The following is a 19492-nucleotide window of genomic DNA, read 5'->3' on the forward strand; positions in this document are numbered from 1 at the left end:
TCGAATCTCATGTCCTGAATTTTAAAATAGTAGTTCAGAAATTTAGGACACTTAGTCCTCACTTTCAAATTAGCAGTTCAAAAATTCAGGACACAAGTACTTAATTTCTGAATTCAGAATACTTAATCATGAAATTGGGCGAATTGATTAATTTTAAAATATATTATAAATTATAAATATATTTTAAATAGCGGGCATAAAGTGGCTATTGCTGCCCAAAAGCAAAGGTAAAATGAAAATCAATGGGATTAAATTGCTCGGCGGGAGGATAATAAAACTGGTTTTGCGCAGTGGCAGCGGTGTGAAGTGGCTACAATGGCTTTGCGCACTTCGTCCTCTTTCTTATCTTCCACTTCTTCTTCATGCTCCTCCTTGTGCTTTCGTTTCAATCCTCTTCTCTTCTCCACGCAACGCCGTTCCACCATCTCACTCTCCCGTTCTCGTCGTTTCTTCGCCAGTAAGTCTCCTTCTAAATATCCCTCTCTTTTTTCTACTTATTTCAATTCTTAACACCGAAAATGCGTCGGAGTTGAATTAGGGCTTAGGTTTGTAGTTCCTAATTATGCTTTTATGATGCAGTGTCTGCAGCAGCAGCAGCAGAAAGCGGTGGTATATTTACTTCACCCGAAGTTGCTAAGTCATTTGATTTCAGTAATGAAGAACGCATATATAAATGGTGATTTTGCTTTCTCTGGACTCAATTCATCGCTTATATTTTTGGATTGTTTGTTTTATTTCTGGTGTACCTCATAAGCTAACTGCAGTTATAGACAAAAACTTTAGAAACGGTTCAGTAGATTTTGTTTTTACTGTTTCTACCGTGAACTGCTATTATGTTGGCTCGAAATGTTGAAATGCAAATTCCTGTTAAGTTTTAGATATTTTGTGGTTTTAGTATACAAAGCTGTTCATATTAACTTCAATTGGCAATACTTAGAGTGACTAATAATTACACAAAATTTGGCCAGTTTACTGTAGGTTATTATATCATCTTCTCCATTAATAAAACAAAATCAATACCATTTCTGCATCAAAGAATAATGGTTATATCACTATCTAAGTATTCATTACTCTGCAAAATACTAATGAGTGAATTTGCTGATTATTAGGTGGGAGTCTCAAGGATATTTCAAACCAAATATTGACAAAGGGGGTGATCCTTTCGTAGTTCCAATGCCACCACCTAATGTTACTGGTTCACTGCACATGGGGCATGCCATGTTTGTGACCCTTGAGGTTGAATTCAGTTGCAATTCTTTTAATATTTTTGCTCTAATCTATTACTTTGAGTGTCTATCTTGAGTTGTATGAGCTCATCATTCAATATATCAAGTAATTGTTGTCTAGATCTCACTTGCTACTCTATTTTGGGGCACAAAGCTAAAGATAAAGTTGATTACATGATAGCTTATAGAAAAGAGGCCCTATAATTGAAAACTGAATGTATGTGGTGTCTTATCTTTGTCTTGAAAATCATTTTCCTGACAATGACCAACTAATAAGGCTACCAGCCAACAAATTGTTATTTTTATCATGTCTTGTCAGGTTTAACATGAACAGTCAATAAAATTATCAGAAACACTTTCTGTTTTTTTTGTTTGATAAAGAAACAGTGCCTTATGCTAGATCGACATTCTATATAATAAATAGATGAAGGAAATTATCAAATGTCAATTTAGGTGACTGCTGACGAAGTCGGATAACAATCAGTGCCTTGTTAGTTCTACATTGTGTCTCAGTTTAAAATGTAGAATATAGATAGTTGCTTTATGCTAGAACAATCATGCTATCATAAATGGATGATAAATGTCATTTAAGTGAGGATGTATAGATGATGACCTGAAAATAACTTAATTTGTCTTAGAGAACTCAGCTTACAGTTTGATATATATGGTACTTTTGATTCCTTGCATCTTGTGTTTAGATGTATGCTATCACCTTAACCCGTCTTTGATCCCTATTTTCCAATATTCATAATTCTTTCTGTTTTGTTTTTCCAGGATCTATTTCCCCACAATACTGTATTACATTCAAATGCATTGACAAACCATTTGTCTTCCGTATTATGGAATTCTATTTATTGTTGCTAAGAAATATGAATAGTTCTAATTTCGTAGTATTATCAAGTGGTTCTAGAAGATGGTAAATCCATATTGACTATTCTATTTTTCAGTATCTTTTCTCCATTTTGGTTGTCAAAGATTAATGGAGATGAAATTTTCTAGTGCAATGCAGATATGACTGAAAATTTTAGAACATAATGAAGCCGTATGGGGTTATAGTTATCATGGGATAGTTAGTTGATGCTTCACTTCCTACGGGCAGGCACACTTGGTATATCTCATTTTTCTATGGCGATTGTAGTTATCATACTAGGTGTCACCTTACCCATGTCTTTGTGCACACGGAGACACACTTTCTTGAAGGATTTATCTTTCCTCGGAGATTTCGATGTCTACTTAAAGGGAAGGGCTGGGTTTGGGAATGTTAAATCATATGACCATCTCATTTATACGTTTTAGTTGTTAGATTAGGGCAAACTTTTATTCACTTAGTTATATCTTCTACTTAGTTATATCTTTTATACGCCCCCTCACGTTTGAGTCTAGTTATTTTTCATGGCTAGGCACATAGAGTTTTTTGTTTTGACAGTCAATGGCGGTGAGAATTGAAATCTTGAACCTCTTCCTACTCTGATACCATTTTGAAGTGTATGACCACCTCATCTAAAAGTTTAAGCTATTCATGCTTTGATCTTGCTTCTCATGATTCAACATATTGTCTGCCCACATGGTGGCTTGGCCAATTCTGCATCTCCCCGCTTTAAGTGGCTTGACTCTGTAGTGACATTGCCTCCTCGCCTCAGCGGTTTGGTCCAATTCTGGCCCTCCTCTTGAAGTGGTTTTGACCCACTTTTACACATATGGGAGCTGACTCCACCTATTTGTAACACTCGAACTCCCCGCAAGGCTCAAGTCTTTCCTCATGGTTGTCGTGACCCATATGCACGCCCTTTCCTTGGTTGGTGTCAACTTTGTGTAGAGCTTACTCTTGGAGATTCTCTCCTTCGTGATGATAGGTACAAAACCTATTCACCTAACGCGGTTGTTGATGTGACACTCGTGCGAACACCCCCACTAGGTTGGCCTTAACCTTGCTTGCTTGGTTTGCTGCGTGTTATATGATGGTAGGCACCAAATCTATTTTTCTTACATGGTGCTCGGGGGATTCACCTTCCATTCAATTTAGCCCTATGATAGATAAACATCTAGCATACTCAGCTCAACGCCAACTTTCTAGGAGAACTCTTCAAATGATGCACTTGCAATCTTGGTATGCCCAACCTGGTAAACGTGGACTTATCTTACCTCAACTTATCGACATGACCCAATATTCAATGGAATTCAGTCAACAAGCATCACTTGTCATCGGAATGAACCCTTCCCTTTTCAGTCAAATAGGGACGAGCTCTATCCACTATCCCCAAAGTTGACCGACGATGTGAAGGAGAAGAATGCTTCTCTATAATCAGGTAGTCCTCTTTCTAAAAGCTCTCTATCCAGCTTAGCGCATGGAAGGGCAAGTCGTTCTGTTAGGGTCGTGGTCACGGAGAGAAAATTCTGTTACCAATTTCGCCTCATTAAGTTGGGTAGCAACTTTGCATCGACGCATAGCATGGCAAAAACATCTTGAATTGACAATTATCTGATGCAGATGAACCTTCTTTGCTCGAATTGTGCAAGAATCTCGCACGACACATCCACAAGACATTCTAGCCAAGTCCATGCTTTGCTGAAAAAAGCTGCCAGTTGAGCCCACTGCTGATAGAGTATCTGACACATTGATAGATGATCACAATATAGACATAGGCTCTATAGATACTTCTCTGCCTAGTCTTACAACTTAATCCCAATAGCTTAGCACGATGCCGCTGCATCTAACCAAATATGCTTCAGTCAGTTCCTTCTAGAAACACATTGACTGCTCATTGATAGCTCAATAAAAAAAGAATGCCCCAAGATCAACTCGTAAAAAACATATGAAGGCGGAAACAACGACTGTGGATGGCATGATTCTGAAAGTCGTCGTTCGTGGCTGACAAAACTAACTCTTTTTGGATGGTCTAAGAATTTTAACGGGGAGGAATTGGACAATGTTGTTCTTGATTACCATTAGCCTTTTACTCTTTCATTTTTCACCTAACATAGTCATTATTTTATCTGTTATTTGACATATCTCAAATTTTCTACATTACTTCATTTCTATCATCTCCTTTGTCAGGATATCATGATACGATATAACCGCATGAAGGGAAGACCTACCCTTTGGCTTCCTGGAACAGATCATGCTGGTATTGCAACTCAGGTTCCCTCTACATCCAAAAGCTTAGTGCTTTTACTTAACTGCATCTCATTTTACATTTGACTTTATATTGCTAACTTATGGATGCGTGCGATTCGTTGATAATTTACATTCTTGGTTTCGTCTAATTTTGATCAAATTTTCTTACTATGATGGACCATTTTGGTGGTATGCAGGAAATTTCGTTGCTAGCTAGTTGAGTTTGAGTTCTTGTTTTCCAATGTTATCTTTGTGCAAATGCACATGGAATGGAAGTTATTTTTGCTTGTTTTGGTGGAAGGAACTGTGGTTGCCAATATGACTTTCCGGTACTGATATTAGTTATAGAGTTTTGATGTGTAGCTTAGGTGTTCTGTCATTTACTCCCTCAATTATGTCAACATTTCCTTTATCTGTGGTTGGTAACATGTTGGTAGTCCTTTTTCTTTCTCAAACTTGTGGAGTACTTAATCTTTTTGTGTAATTGGCTCCACTTGTCATTTATCCTTTTTTTTCACAACTGCTCTCATTTTCCAGAATGATCTTAACTATCAAAATTTTTATTGTTTCTTGGGTGTGAAAAACTGAATACCTTTTATCTTTTTCTTTTTCTCTATTTTTTCTAGTTGGTTGTGGAGAGAATGCTAGCTGCAGAAGGAGTAAAACGGGCTGATTTGGGTAGAGATGAGTTTACAAAACGAGTATGGGAATGGAAACAGAAGTATATCTACTAATTCTTATTTAAGCTATTTGTTTACTAAATTCTACAATGCTACATGATTGATGGTATAAAACTTTTTCTCGCATATGCAATCCAATAAAAAAAGGATAGAGAAACTTTTTCACCTACATGTCATCGTAGGAATCTCCCAAGTTACTGGTGAATTCTTTTATCTATTCATTTTCTTGATGAAATAACAATTATTTTATTAAAAGCATCCAGAAGATGTCGACAATTCTTTTAGATAAGTAACATATTTTGTTAAATGAGTACCATTAGTGGCTATCAACAGACCCTGACAAGTAAGGAAATATAACTTCTTTGTGATAAATTAATAAATTTCATTAAAAAAGGGCAAACACGTGTTTGTATACGTTTGAAGTATACCAAAAAATAGAAACCTTGGAAAGATAATATACAATGAAAAGAAGATAACAAACATTATGGAAGGTAAAGTACCAAGGTCTTCCTCTTCTTCTTTGATAGTAAGGTCCACGATCTCCTTGTTGGATAGAGAAATCTAATTGGCATCTATTATTGTATGTCCCAGTTAGAACAACCTCCCCCCATTAAAAATGAACATTTTAATTTCTTATTAAAAAAATGAAATGAAAAAACAAATAATATTTCTACAAGTTCTGCAACCATTGAGCAGTAGAGTACAACAACAACAACAACAACTACTCGGTAAAATCCCACAAAGTGGGGTCATTGAGCAGTAGAGTACCAAAACAGGAAATTTCTCATGAGAATTTTTTTCTCATAGAAATTTCCTTATATTCTGGTAACATGTCAATGAGTTGAGCTCTGATGCTCTAAATAGTGTTGAAGGCCTGGAAAAAGAGAAACCTATAAGACTTCTTTAGTTTTTGGATGAAATGAGCTTTTTTTTCCTATACTCCCTCTTTTCCATTTTATGTAACAATCTTTCCCTTTTTAGTCTGTTAAAAAAGAGCGTACCTCTTTGTATTTGGAAATAATTTAACTTTAAATGAGCTTTGTATTTGGAAATAATTTAACTTGACAAAGGGCTCCTAGTTCTATGGAATTCTTCGGGACCTTCCATTGATTAATATGGTAATCTTCCATTTTCGTTCCATAACGAGATTAGCTTGAGCTTACTAATAGCCATCTTTGTTCCTGCATCTATATTACGCTTCTATTATGGTACATTAGTTCCCTATGCACTAATAGTTAGCTACATTTACAATGTGCCAACATTTTCCTCACTCACTTCTAATTAAGCTGTCTATTAGTATCCACTCCACCCCTAGAGAAAGATACTTTTTATCGTGACTATGTGACAATTACTTCTATAGTGTGGTTTGTCTTCAATCATGATATTGAAATGCATAGTAGTCTCTTCATTTGGTAAGGTACTCCTTTGGTCTTTTTTTTTGATAACCGCGTTGTTCCATCCAACTTGTACACAACTCGACTAATTCCAAGGGGTACCTTCTACCTTCCACCAATGCAGGTACTGGGTAACTCTGGCCACCAAGTCGTAGACAGATGGAAAGAAATTACCTAGTAGTTTGCTCATCTATTTTTTCCCCTATTTATTCTTCACCTGTTGTCCTTAAATGCTAGGATAGTTTCACCTTAATTCCTAATTTTATATTGACTAATATCTTGCGCCCTCATTTTTTTGATAACGAAGAATTCTTGAGAGGCCAATGATTCCCGGTTCTATACTCAGTGGATAGTGGACCCACTCTGTTACTCTGCTTCACTTAAATGCAGTAGGGTTCAAACCGTGACGTGCGCCTAACCCACACATTATACGCTGCTTTCTTATAATTAGACCAAAGCTATGGAGGCCTTTCGAGCTCACTTAACTATTCCACATACTTTTGTATTTGGCAAGGGGGAAGATAATTTTTTTTTTTTAATTTTCTTATGAGAAAGGTAAGTATGGGAAGATAAGGTGGTACATTTTTTTTTCTAAGAGAACTGGTTTGCAGCTGCATGTTCAATGATGCTTCATCCTATTTGTCCATTCTGATAGCTTTTTCCCGGAATTGATCTTAAAAGAAATCTGATCCAATGCTTTGTAACATTCCAAACCGTTGGATGGGTCATTATAAATTATAAATCAGGACCTGATGGCAAGTCTGAACATAAGAAGCCAACACTAGAATGAGAAGAAGCCGGAAGCATGTTCTTCCTCGACAGTTTGATGTGAAGTTGAATGTTGATGAAGTGTGCTCTCCATAATCCTGATAGTGATGTTTCACGTTTCTAGTGACTGTAGAAAAACGAAAACGTTATATCATTTTGTAGCAATTTGACATGCTTGTGACTATCTAGCTAATGGAAATTTTTCAGTAGGTTTCTGCGGGCCTGATGTTCCACTTTTCTTAAAAACCTACATAATCTTAATGAAGAGTTTGCCTATCCAATAGACAAGTGAACATTTAGTACACATCTTGCTGTGTGAGGTTTGGCTAACTAGGCAAACTTTTGGATTATACATATCAACACACACATACATACAAATCTTTCTCCTTTTACATGAATCCAATATTTTCATTCCATATGGGAAAAACCATCTTGGTGGCCCCAGTCAAGTGGGGACCCCAAAAGTGAACCCTTGATATTGGTACCCGAATATCCAGAAAAAGCATAATATTTGATACTGTTAGAAAATGAATAGTTGCTCAAAGAGTATAGTCGGTGAGTGACTGACGAACTAGAGGAGATTTGATCTTGAATCAAACAATATTAGTATTATTGATAGTTGAGAATTTTAAAGCACAGGCTGAAGCAGGTGAAATCAAAGGGCATATCATCGTATTACATTTGTTCTGGTAAGATAAATTATTTATCTTACCAGTACTAAATTATTTATCTTTTAAGGCAAATTAGGGGTTGCGTAAGATAAATGTTCTCTAATTCTCACACTTATCCAGCTGCGGACATTGTTGTTTATATCTAGAATGAAAAGACTTGGCAAATGCTGGACCTAATGTCAGTATAACAAAAATAATTAAAGTTTAGTCTTAACTAGTCGGTATTTCCCATTTGAACCCTCTGCCTCCATTCTGTTAAATTCTTAGCTAAGAAGGCATTATTTTGAGATTATAGGTGTTTTGAAATAACTTTATCTCCATTTGATTTTAGGTATATCTAATCTCCTTTTACCTTCAATTATCAGATTTTTTTTTGCTCCTACGTAGCAATCTGTATCTAATCTTGTCCAATCTTCTATGGCCACACATCAAAACATTAGAATTATATGCTTCCATTTTACAGGGAAGACACCTATCAGTGGTTATGATTTCTACAGTGTTGCAGTATGCTATCATTCTTCGTGTTCAATGCATATCCTCCTATTTCTAATTTATATGCATCTTTTTTCTCCTTCTAAGTATATCTTGTCATTGCAATCTTTTCCCTTCCCATGCTTTTTCAATATTTTCCTTTTCAATCTAAAATATAAACACTTATTCTCTTTTTATTACTTAGGTATGGTGGAACCATTACTAACCAAATAAAGAGACTTGGTGCATCCTGTGATTGGACCAGAGAACGTTTTACCCTTGATGAACAGCTGAGTAGTAAGACTGCCTTCAATTCAGTAAAACTCCCATCAACTCTGTGGTGCGAATTTGTCTTCATAATATGGATATCAACTCTCTAGGCTAGCAAGCTATGAATTCTCTAAGGGGCTCTTCAGTTCATTTGTCTTCTTACTTTGTCATCCTATGCACTGTTTCCCAATAATAGTTTATTACATCTGGATGTACCTGGTCCTGTGTCAAGATGTAGATGAATACTAGTCCAGTGATAAAATGTGTATTATTTCTTGTTTGTTATATATATATCATCAATTTTCATAATGGGAGTCTAAATTTTAAAATTTCGATTGTTGCAGGAGCAGTAGTTGAAGCATTTATAAGGCTTCATGAAAAAGGGTTAATCTATCAGGGTACACACTGCTTTTCCAAAAAATCGTATGATTTTAGTTTGTAAAAGATAGATACTTTTGCTTGATCCAATGAGCTATCTTTGCCAACTCTGTTGTTTTGATGAAAGTAGACTTACCTCGAGAACTTCATGATTTTAATTTTTCCGAGAGTAGTATTGCCCTTTTCTATATTATGTTTTGGGTTTTTTTATTTTTCTATTCGGTTGAGGGTTGTTGGTGGCGTTGAGAGTATGTTTTCCTTTTATTTCCTTTTGGCCCGTCTTTTGAATAGATATTTTGTCTCCGATGACAACCAAAATTTAATGGTATCATAGATGAATTTACTTTACGAACAGCAAAAACAGCGTCTTGGCTGTGAGAAAGATAAAGGAAGGATGTGGGGAGCTAACCTCAGGGTATATGTACGGCACAAAATACAACAACAACAACAACAACAAACCCAGTTTAATCCCATACATGAGGTTTGCGGAGGGTAGTGTGTACGCAGCCTTACCCCTATCCTAAATGAACGGCACAAAATGAACATCTAAATTCCACTTGGTTGTGTTGATAAGAATTGTTCAATCCTTTATCTTATAAGCTTTCCCAATCATTGTTGCTGAAGGATAGCGGTTGGTGGAGACAAATTTCAACATTCTGCAGCATACACAATTGCTAAGCATTTTTCTCTTCGTCGGATGTTGACGACTAAAGTTATTCCTGTTCCTCTAATTTTACTTGATCTTTATAGAAGCAAAACTGCTACTCTGAAGCATTCAAACCTAAAATACCTCTATGTAGAGCTGAAAGTAATTTGGAGCTTCTAGTTGAGACATAATATAATTAAGTAGTAAAAAGTGTGTTCCCTCTAAGAGCTTAAGCTTTTAAATGAGATGGTTACACATTTCAACATGGTAACAGCGCAAGTAAGAGGTCCTGAGTGCAAATCTCACCGCCACCCAAAAAGCAAAAGATATTCCATGTCTTGGGCCCATGAAAAAAAGGAAGAAAAGAATCAAGTGTATAAGTGAGGGGGCATCTTGAGACATAATATAATTCAGTTAGAAGTGTGCTTTCTCTAAGAGCTTAAGCTTTTAGATGGTCATACATTTCTAACACTTCCTTTAGAAGCATGAAGCTGTTGATAAACCCTTCAGGATCAAATAGCATTTGAACTGCACTGTTTTTAATCTAATACTGGACTCGACTCACCATAGTCTTTTTGCAAGATGCATAACAGTGTTGTCAAAGTCGCGCTTAAAGCGCGCTTAAGCCCTAAAGCCAGGCTCAACACATGTTGAGTGCTTCGCCTCGCTTTGTGGGCGCTTTAGTATCGCATCAATGCTCTAAGACATACTTTTCCTTGCCAATGAGTGTAATCCTGAAAAGACGACATTAAACAATTGATATTTCACTTTATCATAATTTTTTTTCAATTTCTTTGTCCATATATTTGTTAGTCATGCTTATAATTATTAGTCTTGGACTGCTTATACATATTTTTACTTTTTCTCCAATTGCGCCTTTTTCCATTAAAGCCCACGCTTTATTTGCGCTTTGCGCTTAAAACCCCAACGGACATTAGAGCTTTTTTACGCTTTTCGCCTTTGATAACACTGATGCATAACAAGTAAACCTAAGTGTTCTTCTGGATGTCAACTTTCACCTAAATTTCTTAGCTGTCAAATCGGAAATTTGCAGGTTCTTACATGGTTAATTGGTCTCCTAATTTGCAGACTGCAGTTTCAGACTTGGTATGCTATTTATGCAGTTGGAAATACTTGCATCTTCTATGCTTCTCTTGTTAATTAGTGGTTAAATCTCAGTGGTTAACAGAATTTCTTTTCCACCTCAGGAAGTAGAGTATTCTGAAGAACCTGGTACTCTTTATTACATCAAGTATCGTGTTGCTGGAGGTTCAAAGTAAAGACATGTACTTGCAGCTAATCACTTTTATTTTCTTCTTGACTTCAGTTTAATGCTGTAAACTATCCATTTAAGTGATCTTTGAAATGGTAGTATGGATATGAGACTTTTACCAGTCCAGTAGCTTCAGTGACTTTATACTTTTTGTCTTGCTGCTAAGAGAGTTTTCTTTTTCAATAAGTTGCCCAATCCGTGTCCTAGCTTTGTTTGCTTTCAGCCGCAATCAAATCTAGCTATTTCACTCAAAAGAAATTGGTATGAACAAGTCTTTTTTGGTTTTGACGCAATATATATTAAGATAAGTTCTGTATTTTGTAAACTATTGTTTGGTTTATAAAAACTACATAAAAATATTTTCCTCAAGGAAATGGTTTACAGTAAATACAGAAACAGCTTATGTCTTTTAAGTGAACATCATTGCTATATTATCTGCTTATCATCATCATTCAAACAGCAGGCCAATGCCACGACCAATTAGATTTCGGAATCAGTTTATGAGATAGCTTTCTTCTGTATAACATTTCCCACAGTAAAATTTTCAGAACTTTTATGTTGTAAATAGGGCTTCACTCTAGTCAGACACAAGTGAAATGCTGTTTCGCTTAATGTATCTTTTGGTCACACGATATTAGAAAATTGAACACGCTTTCAAGTTATTGATAACATGATTTTCAATTTGTAACTGCTCGCTGCGAGCCTTAATTGTAGCCGAGATTCTAATTTTCTTATCAGCCAAGCTCTGTGCTTATTTTTCTTCACTATTGGGCTTTGGCTATTTGCTGTTCTGTGTAGCTTATAAAAGGGTTTATCCAGTTAATTGCCTTTTTGAGCAACGTAATTCTTTTTCCCAATGTTCTAATTTGGTTATTTCTTATTAATTTTTATAATTTTTTGGTGCAGGAGTGACTATTTGACAATTGCAACCACACGCCCAGAGACTTTATTTGGTGATACTGCTGTTGCTGTTAATCCTCAGGTATGTCGCCCTGAACTATATCTAATCAGAATTCAGAAATGATTTTTCTCAAAAGAGGGGAAAAATTATTGCTCCTGTTACATTTTATATGACGATATTTGACTGGAAATGGAGTAAGTTAATTCGATTTGTATATTAGAAGAAAATACCTTATAAAGATAGTATATTAATGTAATGGGTTTCATACAGAAAACATTACTGTACATGTTTAATACATTACTGGAAATGGGCTGTTGTATCCTTATATGGTTTTGGGCAATCCTTATCTCTTTACCTAGCTTTGGGTTTGAGTTAGGTCTAAGGTCCATTTTCTTATCGGAAAGCATAGAAAAGGTCTGGTTTGCATCAACCCAAAATGTTCTAAGCCTTGGAGGATGAAGGCCTTTTAAGTGTGTTATCACAGAAGTTTATGTTGGCAAAGTAAGTCTGCCTTTCCCTCGAGCCTAGAATAAGCAATCGCCAGATTAAACTCTACTAACACATGCTTGAATTGTTAGAATTCATGCTCGTGAATTCGTATCCAAGCATTTTATGGTGTCTCACTAGTTGCTAATTGTGTTCTATTGATAGTTTTGCACATTGAGGTTTCTCATTTATGAATATTATAAGATGTCACTTCCTCCACAAGTTTTAACTATTTGAGAACGAAGAAATTTTTTGCTTGCCTATGCCCTTAGTATGCCTACCCGCACATTTCTATGTGCTGGCCGAATTGAATTGTTCTGATGAAAAACTGAACATGGAAGAGTGCTTTGCTTACAGTCTATTTGGTCGCATTCTATGTCATCACGTCATGTATGAAGAATTTAATCAAGAGAAGTTGGTAATTTTTCTTGTGTCTTGTATAACTGTTCTCTATTTATAGAGTTAAATGATTCTACAGAGAAATCGTAATCCCTTTCCATGTGAATCTGCAGTTGATGTATTGGTGATGCTGTTTTGCAGGATGAACGTTATGCTAAGTTTATAGGAAAGCAGGCTATTGTGCCCTTGACATTTGGTCGCCATGTGCCAATTCTCTCCGACAAGGTAGGAAAAATACTTCTCCTCTAGTGAGACTAGGTTTGACTTCTCTTCAAGCTCAAAGTATATGAAGTGATCTCTAATGGTAGGTGAAGTGTCACCTGGAGGAATGAGTCACAAGTTTTTAATCTTGTCAGCGTATACATAGTAACTATTTCTCTGAAATTTGAGTCAAGAACTGATGCCCATGCATATACTGTTGTCAAAGGCACGCTTAAAGCGCAGTTAATCCCTGAAGCAAGGCGCAAAACATGTTGAGCGCTTCACCTTGCTTAGCGAGCACTTCAGTGTTGTCACCTAGTCTCTAAGGCATACTTTTACTTGCCAATAAGCGTAATCCTAAAGAGACGATACTAAAAAAATGATATTTCACTTCTGTGAGAAGTATAGCACGGAAAAGTTTTATTAATTATTTCTTAAGTGTTGTACAATGCCTATTTATATATAGTGATTATATAATAATAGGTACTCCCTCCGTTCCAATTTATGTGAACCTGTTTGACTGGGCACGAAGTTTAAGAAAAAATGAAGACTTTTAGAATTTGCGGTCCTAAACAAGTCAAAAAAGGGACCCAGAGTATTTGTGTGGTTATAAAAGCTTCTCATTGAGGGTAGAATTGTAAGTTTAAGCTAAATTGTTATCAAATTTAGAAAGGGGTTATTCTTTTTGGAACGGACCAAAAAGGAAATAGGTTCACATAAACTGGAACAGAGGGAGTATCTACTTCCCGATGTGGGACACTATATATTACTAACTATTTCACTCCCCCTCAAGCCGGTGCATATAAATCATATGTACCGAGCTTGTTACGAATGTAACTAATACGAGAACTAGTAAAAGACTTGGTGAAAAATATTTGCAAGCTGATCATTCGACTTCACAAACTTGTAATAATATCTCCTGAGAGTATCTTTTCTCCGACAAAGTGACAGTCGATCCCAATGTGTTTAGTCATCTTATGGAGCACCGGATTTGGGCAATATGAAGAGCAGCTTGATTATCACACACCAGTTCCATTTGTCTGACTTGTCCGAACTTCAATTCCTTTAGCAACTGCTTGATCCAAACTAACTCAGACGTTGCCAGAGCCATGGCTCAATATTCTTAACAACTACATTCTGTTTCTTGCTTTCTCAAGAGACCAAATTACCTTATACTAGAACATAACAAGTGATCCTGCCCAATCAACATATGTGTACCCAACAATCTGCTCATGGCCTCGATCCTCGAATAGTAATCCTTTACCTGGAGCTGACTTGATATACCGAAGAATACGAACAACTGCATCCCAATGACTATCACAGAGAGAATCCATAAACTGACTTACAAAACTCACAAGAAAAGAAATGTCAGGTCTAGTTAGGTAATTTAATTTGCCAACCAATCTCCTTTATCTCGCAGAATCGCTAAGAAGCTCCCCCCTGTCCGGGCACAAGCTTAACATTCAGATCCATAGGAGTGTCAACAGGTCTGCAACCCATCATTCATGTCTCCTCAAGAATGTTTAAGGCACTTCCGCTGTGAAATTATAATAACGCAGCTAGACTGAGCGATCTCAATACCTAGAAAATACTTCAATTGCCCAGATCCTTAGTCTAGAAGTGTCGAAAGAGATGCTGCTTCAGATAGTAATACCATCCTGATCATTGCCAGTAATAACAATATCATCAACATAAACCACCAGATAAATACACAGATTATGAGTAGAATGCCGAAAAAACATAAAGTGATCAACTTCACTACGAGTCATGCCGAACTCCTAAATAACTGTGTTGAACTTACCAAACCAAGCTCGAGGAGATTGTTTCTAACCATAGAGTGACCTGCGTAATCAACATATAAAACCACTAGACTCCCATTGAGCAACAAAATCAGGTGGTTGCTCTATATAAACTTCTTCCTCAAGATCACCGTGGAGAAAAACATTCTTAATATCTAACTAATAAAGAGGCCAATGGCGAACAACAACCATGGACAAAAGAGGTGAACATATGCTACTTTAGCCACGAGAGAGAAAGTGTCACTATAATCAAAGCCCAAATATCTGAGTTTATCCTTTTGCCACAAGACAAGCCTTAAACCGATCAACCTGTCGGGCCGGCTTTTACTGCATAAATCCAACGACAACCAACAATAGAACTTACCTGAAGGAAGAAGAACAAGCTCTCAAGTGCCACTCGCATGTAAAGACATCTCGTCGACCATAGCTTGTCGCCATCCTGTATGAGATAGTGCCTCACCTGTAGACTTAGGAATAGGAATAGTGGACAAAGATGAGACAAAGGCATAATGAGGTGATGATAAACGATGATAACTTAAACGACATAATGGGGATTAAGATTAAGTGTGGATCATACACCTTTTCAGAGTGCAATTGGTGGACTAGGAGAAGACAAGTCCGCAGTGGGTGCAGAATCTGATGCAGGACGTGAATCATCTGAGCCTGATGCTGGACGTGGACGGCGATAATAAGTCAAGAGTGGTGGCCTTGTGGGTGGGGATGTAGGAGGAGCAACTGTAAACTCCTCAAAAGTCTATATAGGTAGTAATGGTTGTGGTGGTGCTATGGATGTGGATTCCTCACAAGTAGGTATATGTAATAGCTCAGATATATTACGATGATCAAAAGAAGTAAAGTAAGGTTGTGACTCAAAAAGTGTGACATCTGACATAAGATACCTACGAAGGTCATGCGAGTAGTAGCGATACCCCTTTTGAACCCGAGAATAGCCAAGGAAGACACGCTTAAGATCACGAGGAGCTAACTTATCTTTCCCTGGAGCTAAGTTGTGAACAAAACATGTACTCCCAAAAACACGAGGAGAAAGAGACTATAAGGGTGACTTAAGGAACGATGCTGAATGTGGAATCTGATTCTAGATAGCAGATGAAGCTATCCGATTAATTAAGTAACAAGCTGTAAGAACTGCATTGCCCGAAAAACGTAGTGGAACATGGGACTGAAGGAGAAATGTGCGAGCAGTTTCATTGAGATGCCTATTCTTTCTCTCTGCTACCCCATTCTATTGAGGGGTATACAGACAAGATGTTTGATGGATAATTGCTTGAGAGGTCATAAACTGCTGAAACTAAGAGGATAAGTATTCTAGAGCATTATCACTACGAAAAATGCGAATAGAAACACCAAATTGATTTTTAATTTCAGCACAAAAATTCTAGAAGATGGGAAACAACTCGGAACGATCTTTCATTAGGAAAATCCAAGTACATCTGGAGTAATCATCAATGAAGCTAACAAAATAACGAAATCCTAAGGTTAAACTAACTGTACTAGGACCCCATATATTAGAATGGGCTAAAGAAAAAATAGACTTGGAACTGCTTGTACTTTGAAAGTACCCCCTTGGTACTTTTTTGAAGTTTCTTAATAAAAGTTACCTTACCTGATAAAAAAAATAGACTTGGAACGACTCTCAGCACTACGCAGAAAGGTGGCTCGGGTATGTTTCCCAAGTTGACACGACTCACAATCTAATATAGACAAACTAGACAAACTAGGCACCATCTTCTGAAGCTTGGATAAACTCGGATGTCCTAAACGTCTGTGAATTAGGTCTGGAGGATCTGTATTGGACATGTTGTCGGGGGATTGAGTGAATTAAGGTAGTAAAGGCCTTGTGATTCACGCCCTGTGCCAAAGAATCATCAATAAAATATATACCACAATGGAGGGCACGAGTCAAACGACTAACATATGCAAGACTAAAAGGACAGCTAGTGACATAAAGAACGGAATCTAGAGTGATAGAAGATGAAGGATTAGCTTCCAACTCTTTTTGCTTTAGTTTGGAACCCATTGGCTAAAGTAACAATAGGAAAAAACTGTGGATACACAATATTCGACTAACGTGATTTATTACAAAAGATATGATCAGAAGCTCCTGAGTCCATGACCCACGGTCCAAGAGTACTAGACTGAAAAACACAAGCAAAAGAATCACCAGCAACAGAAAATCCCTGGTTATCTATAGTCTCGGCGTGAGCAAAATGAGCGTTTTTGGGTTCCATGTAAAGAATAGCACATTTCACGAGTGTGTCCAAGTTTATTACAATGAGAACACTTGGTTCAAGATCTCCCAAAATGACCTCTTCCTCGTCAATTCTCCATAGCCTAAGATGTCCGATTTTCCATTGTCTGAGATGCGAGAATATAGGAGTCAACAGTTGGTGGTGAGACCACTGTGTGACTGGGTGGCGCAGCAAAACGAAGCAATCGAGAGAATAGTTCATCAACTGTAGGGATGGAAGGACTAGCCAAAATTTGGTCTCTCACCGAGTCAAGGTCATTAGGCGGTCCAACAAGTGTAAGAACTAAAAATATCTTCTGTTGTTGCTCTTGTTGTTTTTTCAACACTAGCAGTGACTGACATCAACTTCTCAAATTCCTCCATAACTGCCTGCACTAGTCCCAAGTAGGTAGACATATACAATTTATATTTCTTTAAGTTTGTTATCTGAGATATCACATCCTAAAAACAGTATATGTCATTAGTGTATAAAGTACGAGCCTTCTTCCAAACTGAATAACATGTCTGAAATAGACGAAACAAAGAAATTTCTTGGAATCAATCAATCGCCACAACAAACTACATAATTGATCATCAATTTTCTCCTATAGTGATTTGGCCTTTTCATCTCCATCACTAGTCTTCTTGGCCAGGTGATCTTGAACACCTTGACCCTTGCACCACAACTCAACAGAAGAAGCCCAGGCTAAGTAGTTTGAACTTCCTATTAAGGGTTCCGAAGTAATCATCAAACTTGAATTTCCAGAATCTATGCTTTTAGAACCAACAACATCAAGTCCCAAAGACATTGTTGGACCAAATTGCACAGACAATCAAGAACAATAAAAAGGCTCACAGGAACTGTGAAGAAAAAATACTGTATCTCGCCGGTAACAAAAAAGTTGCCAGAAGTAAACTTTGAAAGTGATCGGAATAAAAAGAAAATAGTATGGATAGGCTCGGAAAAGGTAAGCGACCACATTGTTCTAAAGAAACTTTTTCAAAAAGTGACCGGCAAAGGCTCCACGCGCTGACGCACGGAGTAGATCTCGTCGGAATTTCTGACCTCTGATCGGCACGTGAGAGCGCGTGAGGAGTCGGTTGCCCGAGATTTTTTCTAGGGTTTTGTCGTGGAAGGCGGGGGACCCTGTGGTGGTGTTGGTTTTCGCACAACATCAACAGAGACTGATCTGACGCAATCAGCCCTACAAAGTCGCCGGAATTTGACGCACAACACTGGTTGACTTTCCCAGATGTGTCTCACTCATGCTCTGATACCATGTGAGAAGTATAGCACGAAATTTTTTTATTAATTATTTCTAAAGTGTTGTACAACGCCATATTTTTATACAGTGTTACATAATAATGGGTATCTACTTTCCGATGTGGGACACTATACATTACTATCTATTTAACAACTTCATCCTACCTTTTTCAATTTCTTTGTCCACATTTTTATTATCCATGCTTATATTTTTTAGTCTTGGACTACATATACTATTTTGTATTTTTTTCTCCATTTGTATGTTTCTTCATTAAAGACCACGCTTTAATTGTGATTTGCGCTTAAAGCCCCGACAGACCTATATTCAAACATAAGGCTCATTGGAACAAAAAATGTTTAAGATGTTTTCCTTTTTCCATTTGAAAGAATTGTAAGGTTGTTAGGGTAAGTTTTGCTAATGCATGATTTATTACAGTATGTCGACAAAGACTTTGGAACTGGTGTATTGAAGATAAGTCCTGGACATGATCACAATGATTACCTCCTTGCTCGCAAGCTTGGTCTTCCTATACTTAATGTGATGAATAAAGATGGGACCCTAAATGAGGTGGCTGGGCTATATGCGTAAGTAACAAGCTTCTTTCCTATTGTTTGAGCACTGTTGGTTTTTGAAAGATTATAATTTGTTTTGTGCACGGTTATTCCATTTTTTCAGTGGCCTTGACCGGTTTGAGGCAAGAAAGAAACTTTGGTCAGATCTTGAGGAGACGGGTTTGGCTGTGAAGAAAGAGGCTCACACTTCACGAGTTCCTAGATCCCAGCGTGGTGGAGAAGTGCGACTCTTATGTTCTGCTCTTTATTATGTGAAAGTGATAAAGAAGAAATAATTCCTTTATCCAGGCTTTGTTCTCACGTTACTTTTGTTTTCAGATTATAGAACCTCTAGTGAGTAAGCAATGGTTTGTCTCGATGGAGCCTTTGGCTGAGAGGGCACTTGAAGCAGTTTCAAAAGGAGAATTGACTATTATGCCTGAACGATTTGAGAAGGTATGGAGATCATATTGGTAACTGTCTTGCTTCATATGGCTAAAAAATCATTTACTTTTGAGCTTTTTCGTAAGCTCTTCTCTGTTTATCCTTTCATTGTTTGAGTTTCTTAGGCTTCGAAAAATGCTAGATGTTGCCTCACATTCAACTTGAGGGTCGACTGCTTTTCATGTGCTCAATAATATTATACAAGAAAAAGTTGTTGCTTAAACTGTTTTGTCTATTACGCGGGGTTTCCATTAGCTTCTTATTCACTTTTTGCATCTAAGCCTTCTACATATTTTGATTCTATTG

At 37.1% G+C, this 19492-nt stretch overlaps 1 protein-coding gene across 4 annotated transcripts in view; it reads left to right on the plus strand.

Annotated features, from left to right (window-relative positions):
- The first annotated feature begins 227 nt into the window (after positions 1 to 227).
- Positions 228 to 19492, plus strand: part of LOC104210778 (valine--tRNA ligase, chloroplastic/mitochondrial 2) — a 42530-nt gene continuing 23265 nt past the window's right edge. The window contains exons 1-14 of one of the 4 annotated variants that reach the window (XM_009759742.2): positions 228 to 457; positions 580 to 676; positions 1110 to 1236; positions 4282 to 4365; positions 4968 to 5062; positions 8531 to 8622; positions 8940 to 8993; positions 10674 to 10726; positions 10828 to 10895; positions 11799 to 11874; positions 12820 to 12903; positions 18627 to 18775; positions 18867 to 18984; positions 19082 to 19198. In XM_009759742.2, the coding sequence (XP_009758044.1) occupies positions 316 to 457; positions 580 to 676; positions 1110 to 1236; positions 4282 to 4365; positions 4968 to 5062; positions 8531 to 8622; positions 8940 to 8993; positions 10674 to 10726; positions 10828 to 10895; positions 11799 to 11874; positions 12820 to 12903; positions 18627 to 18775; positions 18867 to 18984; positions 19082 to 19198 (1356 nt within the window). In that variant the 5' untranslated portion in view covers positions 228 to 315. Of the gene's footprint in view, positions 458 to 579; positions 677 to 1109; positions 1237 to 4281; positions 4366 to 4538; positions 4671 to 4967; positions 5063 to 8530; positions 8623 to 8939; positions 8994 to 10673; positions 10727 to 10827; positions 10896 to 11798; positions 11875 to 12819; positions 12904 to 18626; positions 18776 to 18866; positions 18985 to 19081; positions 19199 to 19492 lie in introns of those variants that run through there. The other 3 variants (XM_009759744.2, XM_009759745.2, XM_009759746.2) reach the window with 3 other exon arrangements.

Source organism: Nicotiana sylvestris, chromosome 6 (genome assembly GCF_000393655.2).
Source record: "Nicotiana sylvestris chromosome 6, ASM39365v2, whole genome shotgun sequence".
NCBI lineage: Eukaryota > Viridiplantae > Streptophyta > Magnoliopsida > Solanales > Solanaceae > Nicotiana > Nicotiana sylvestris.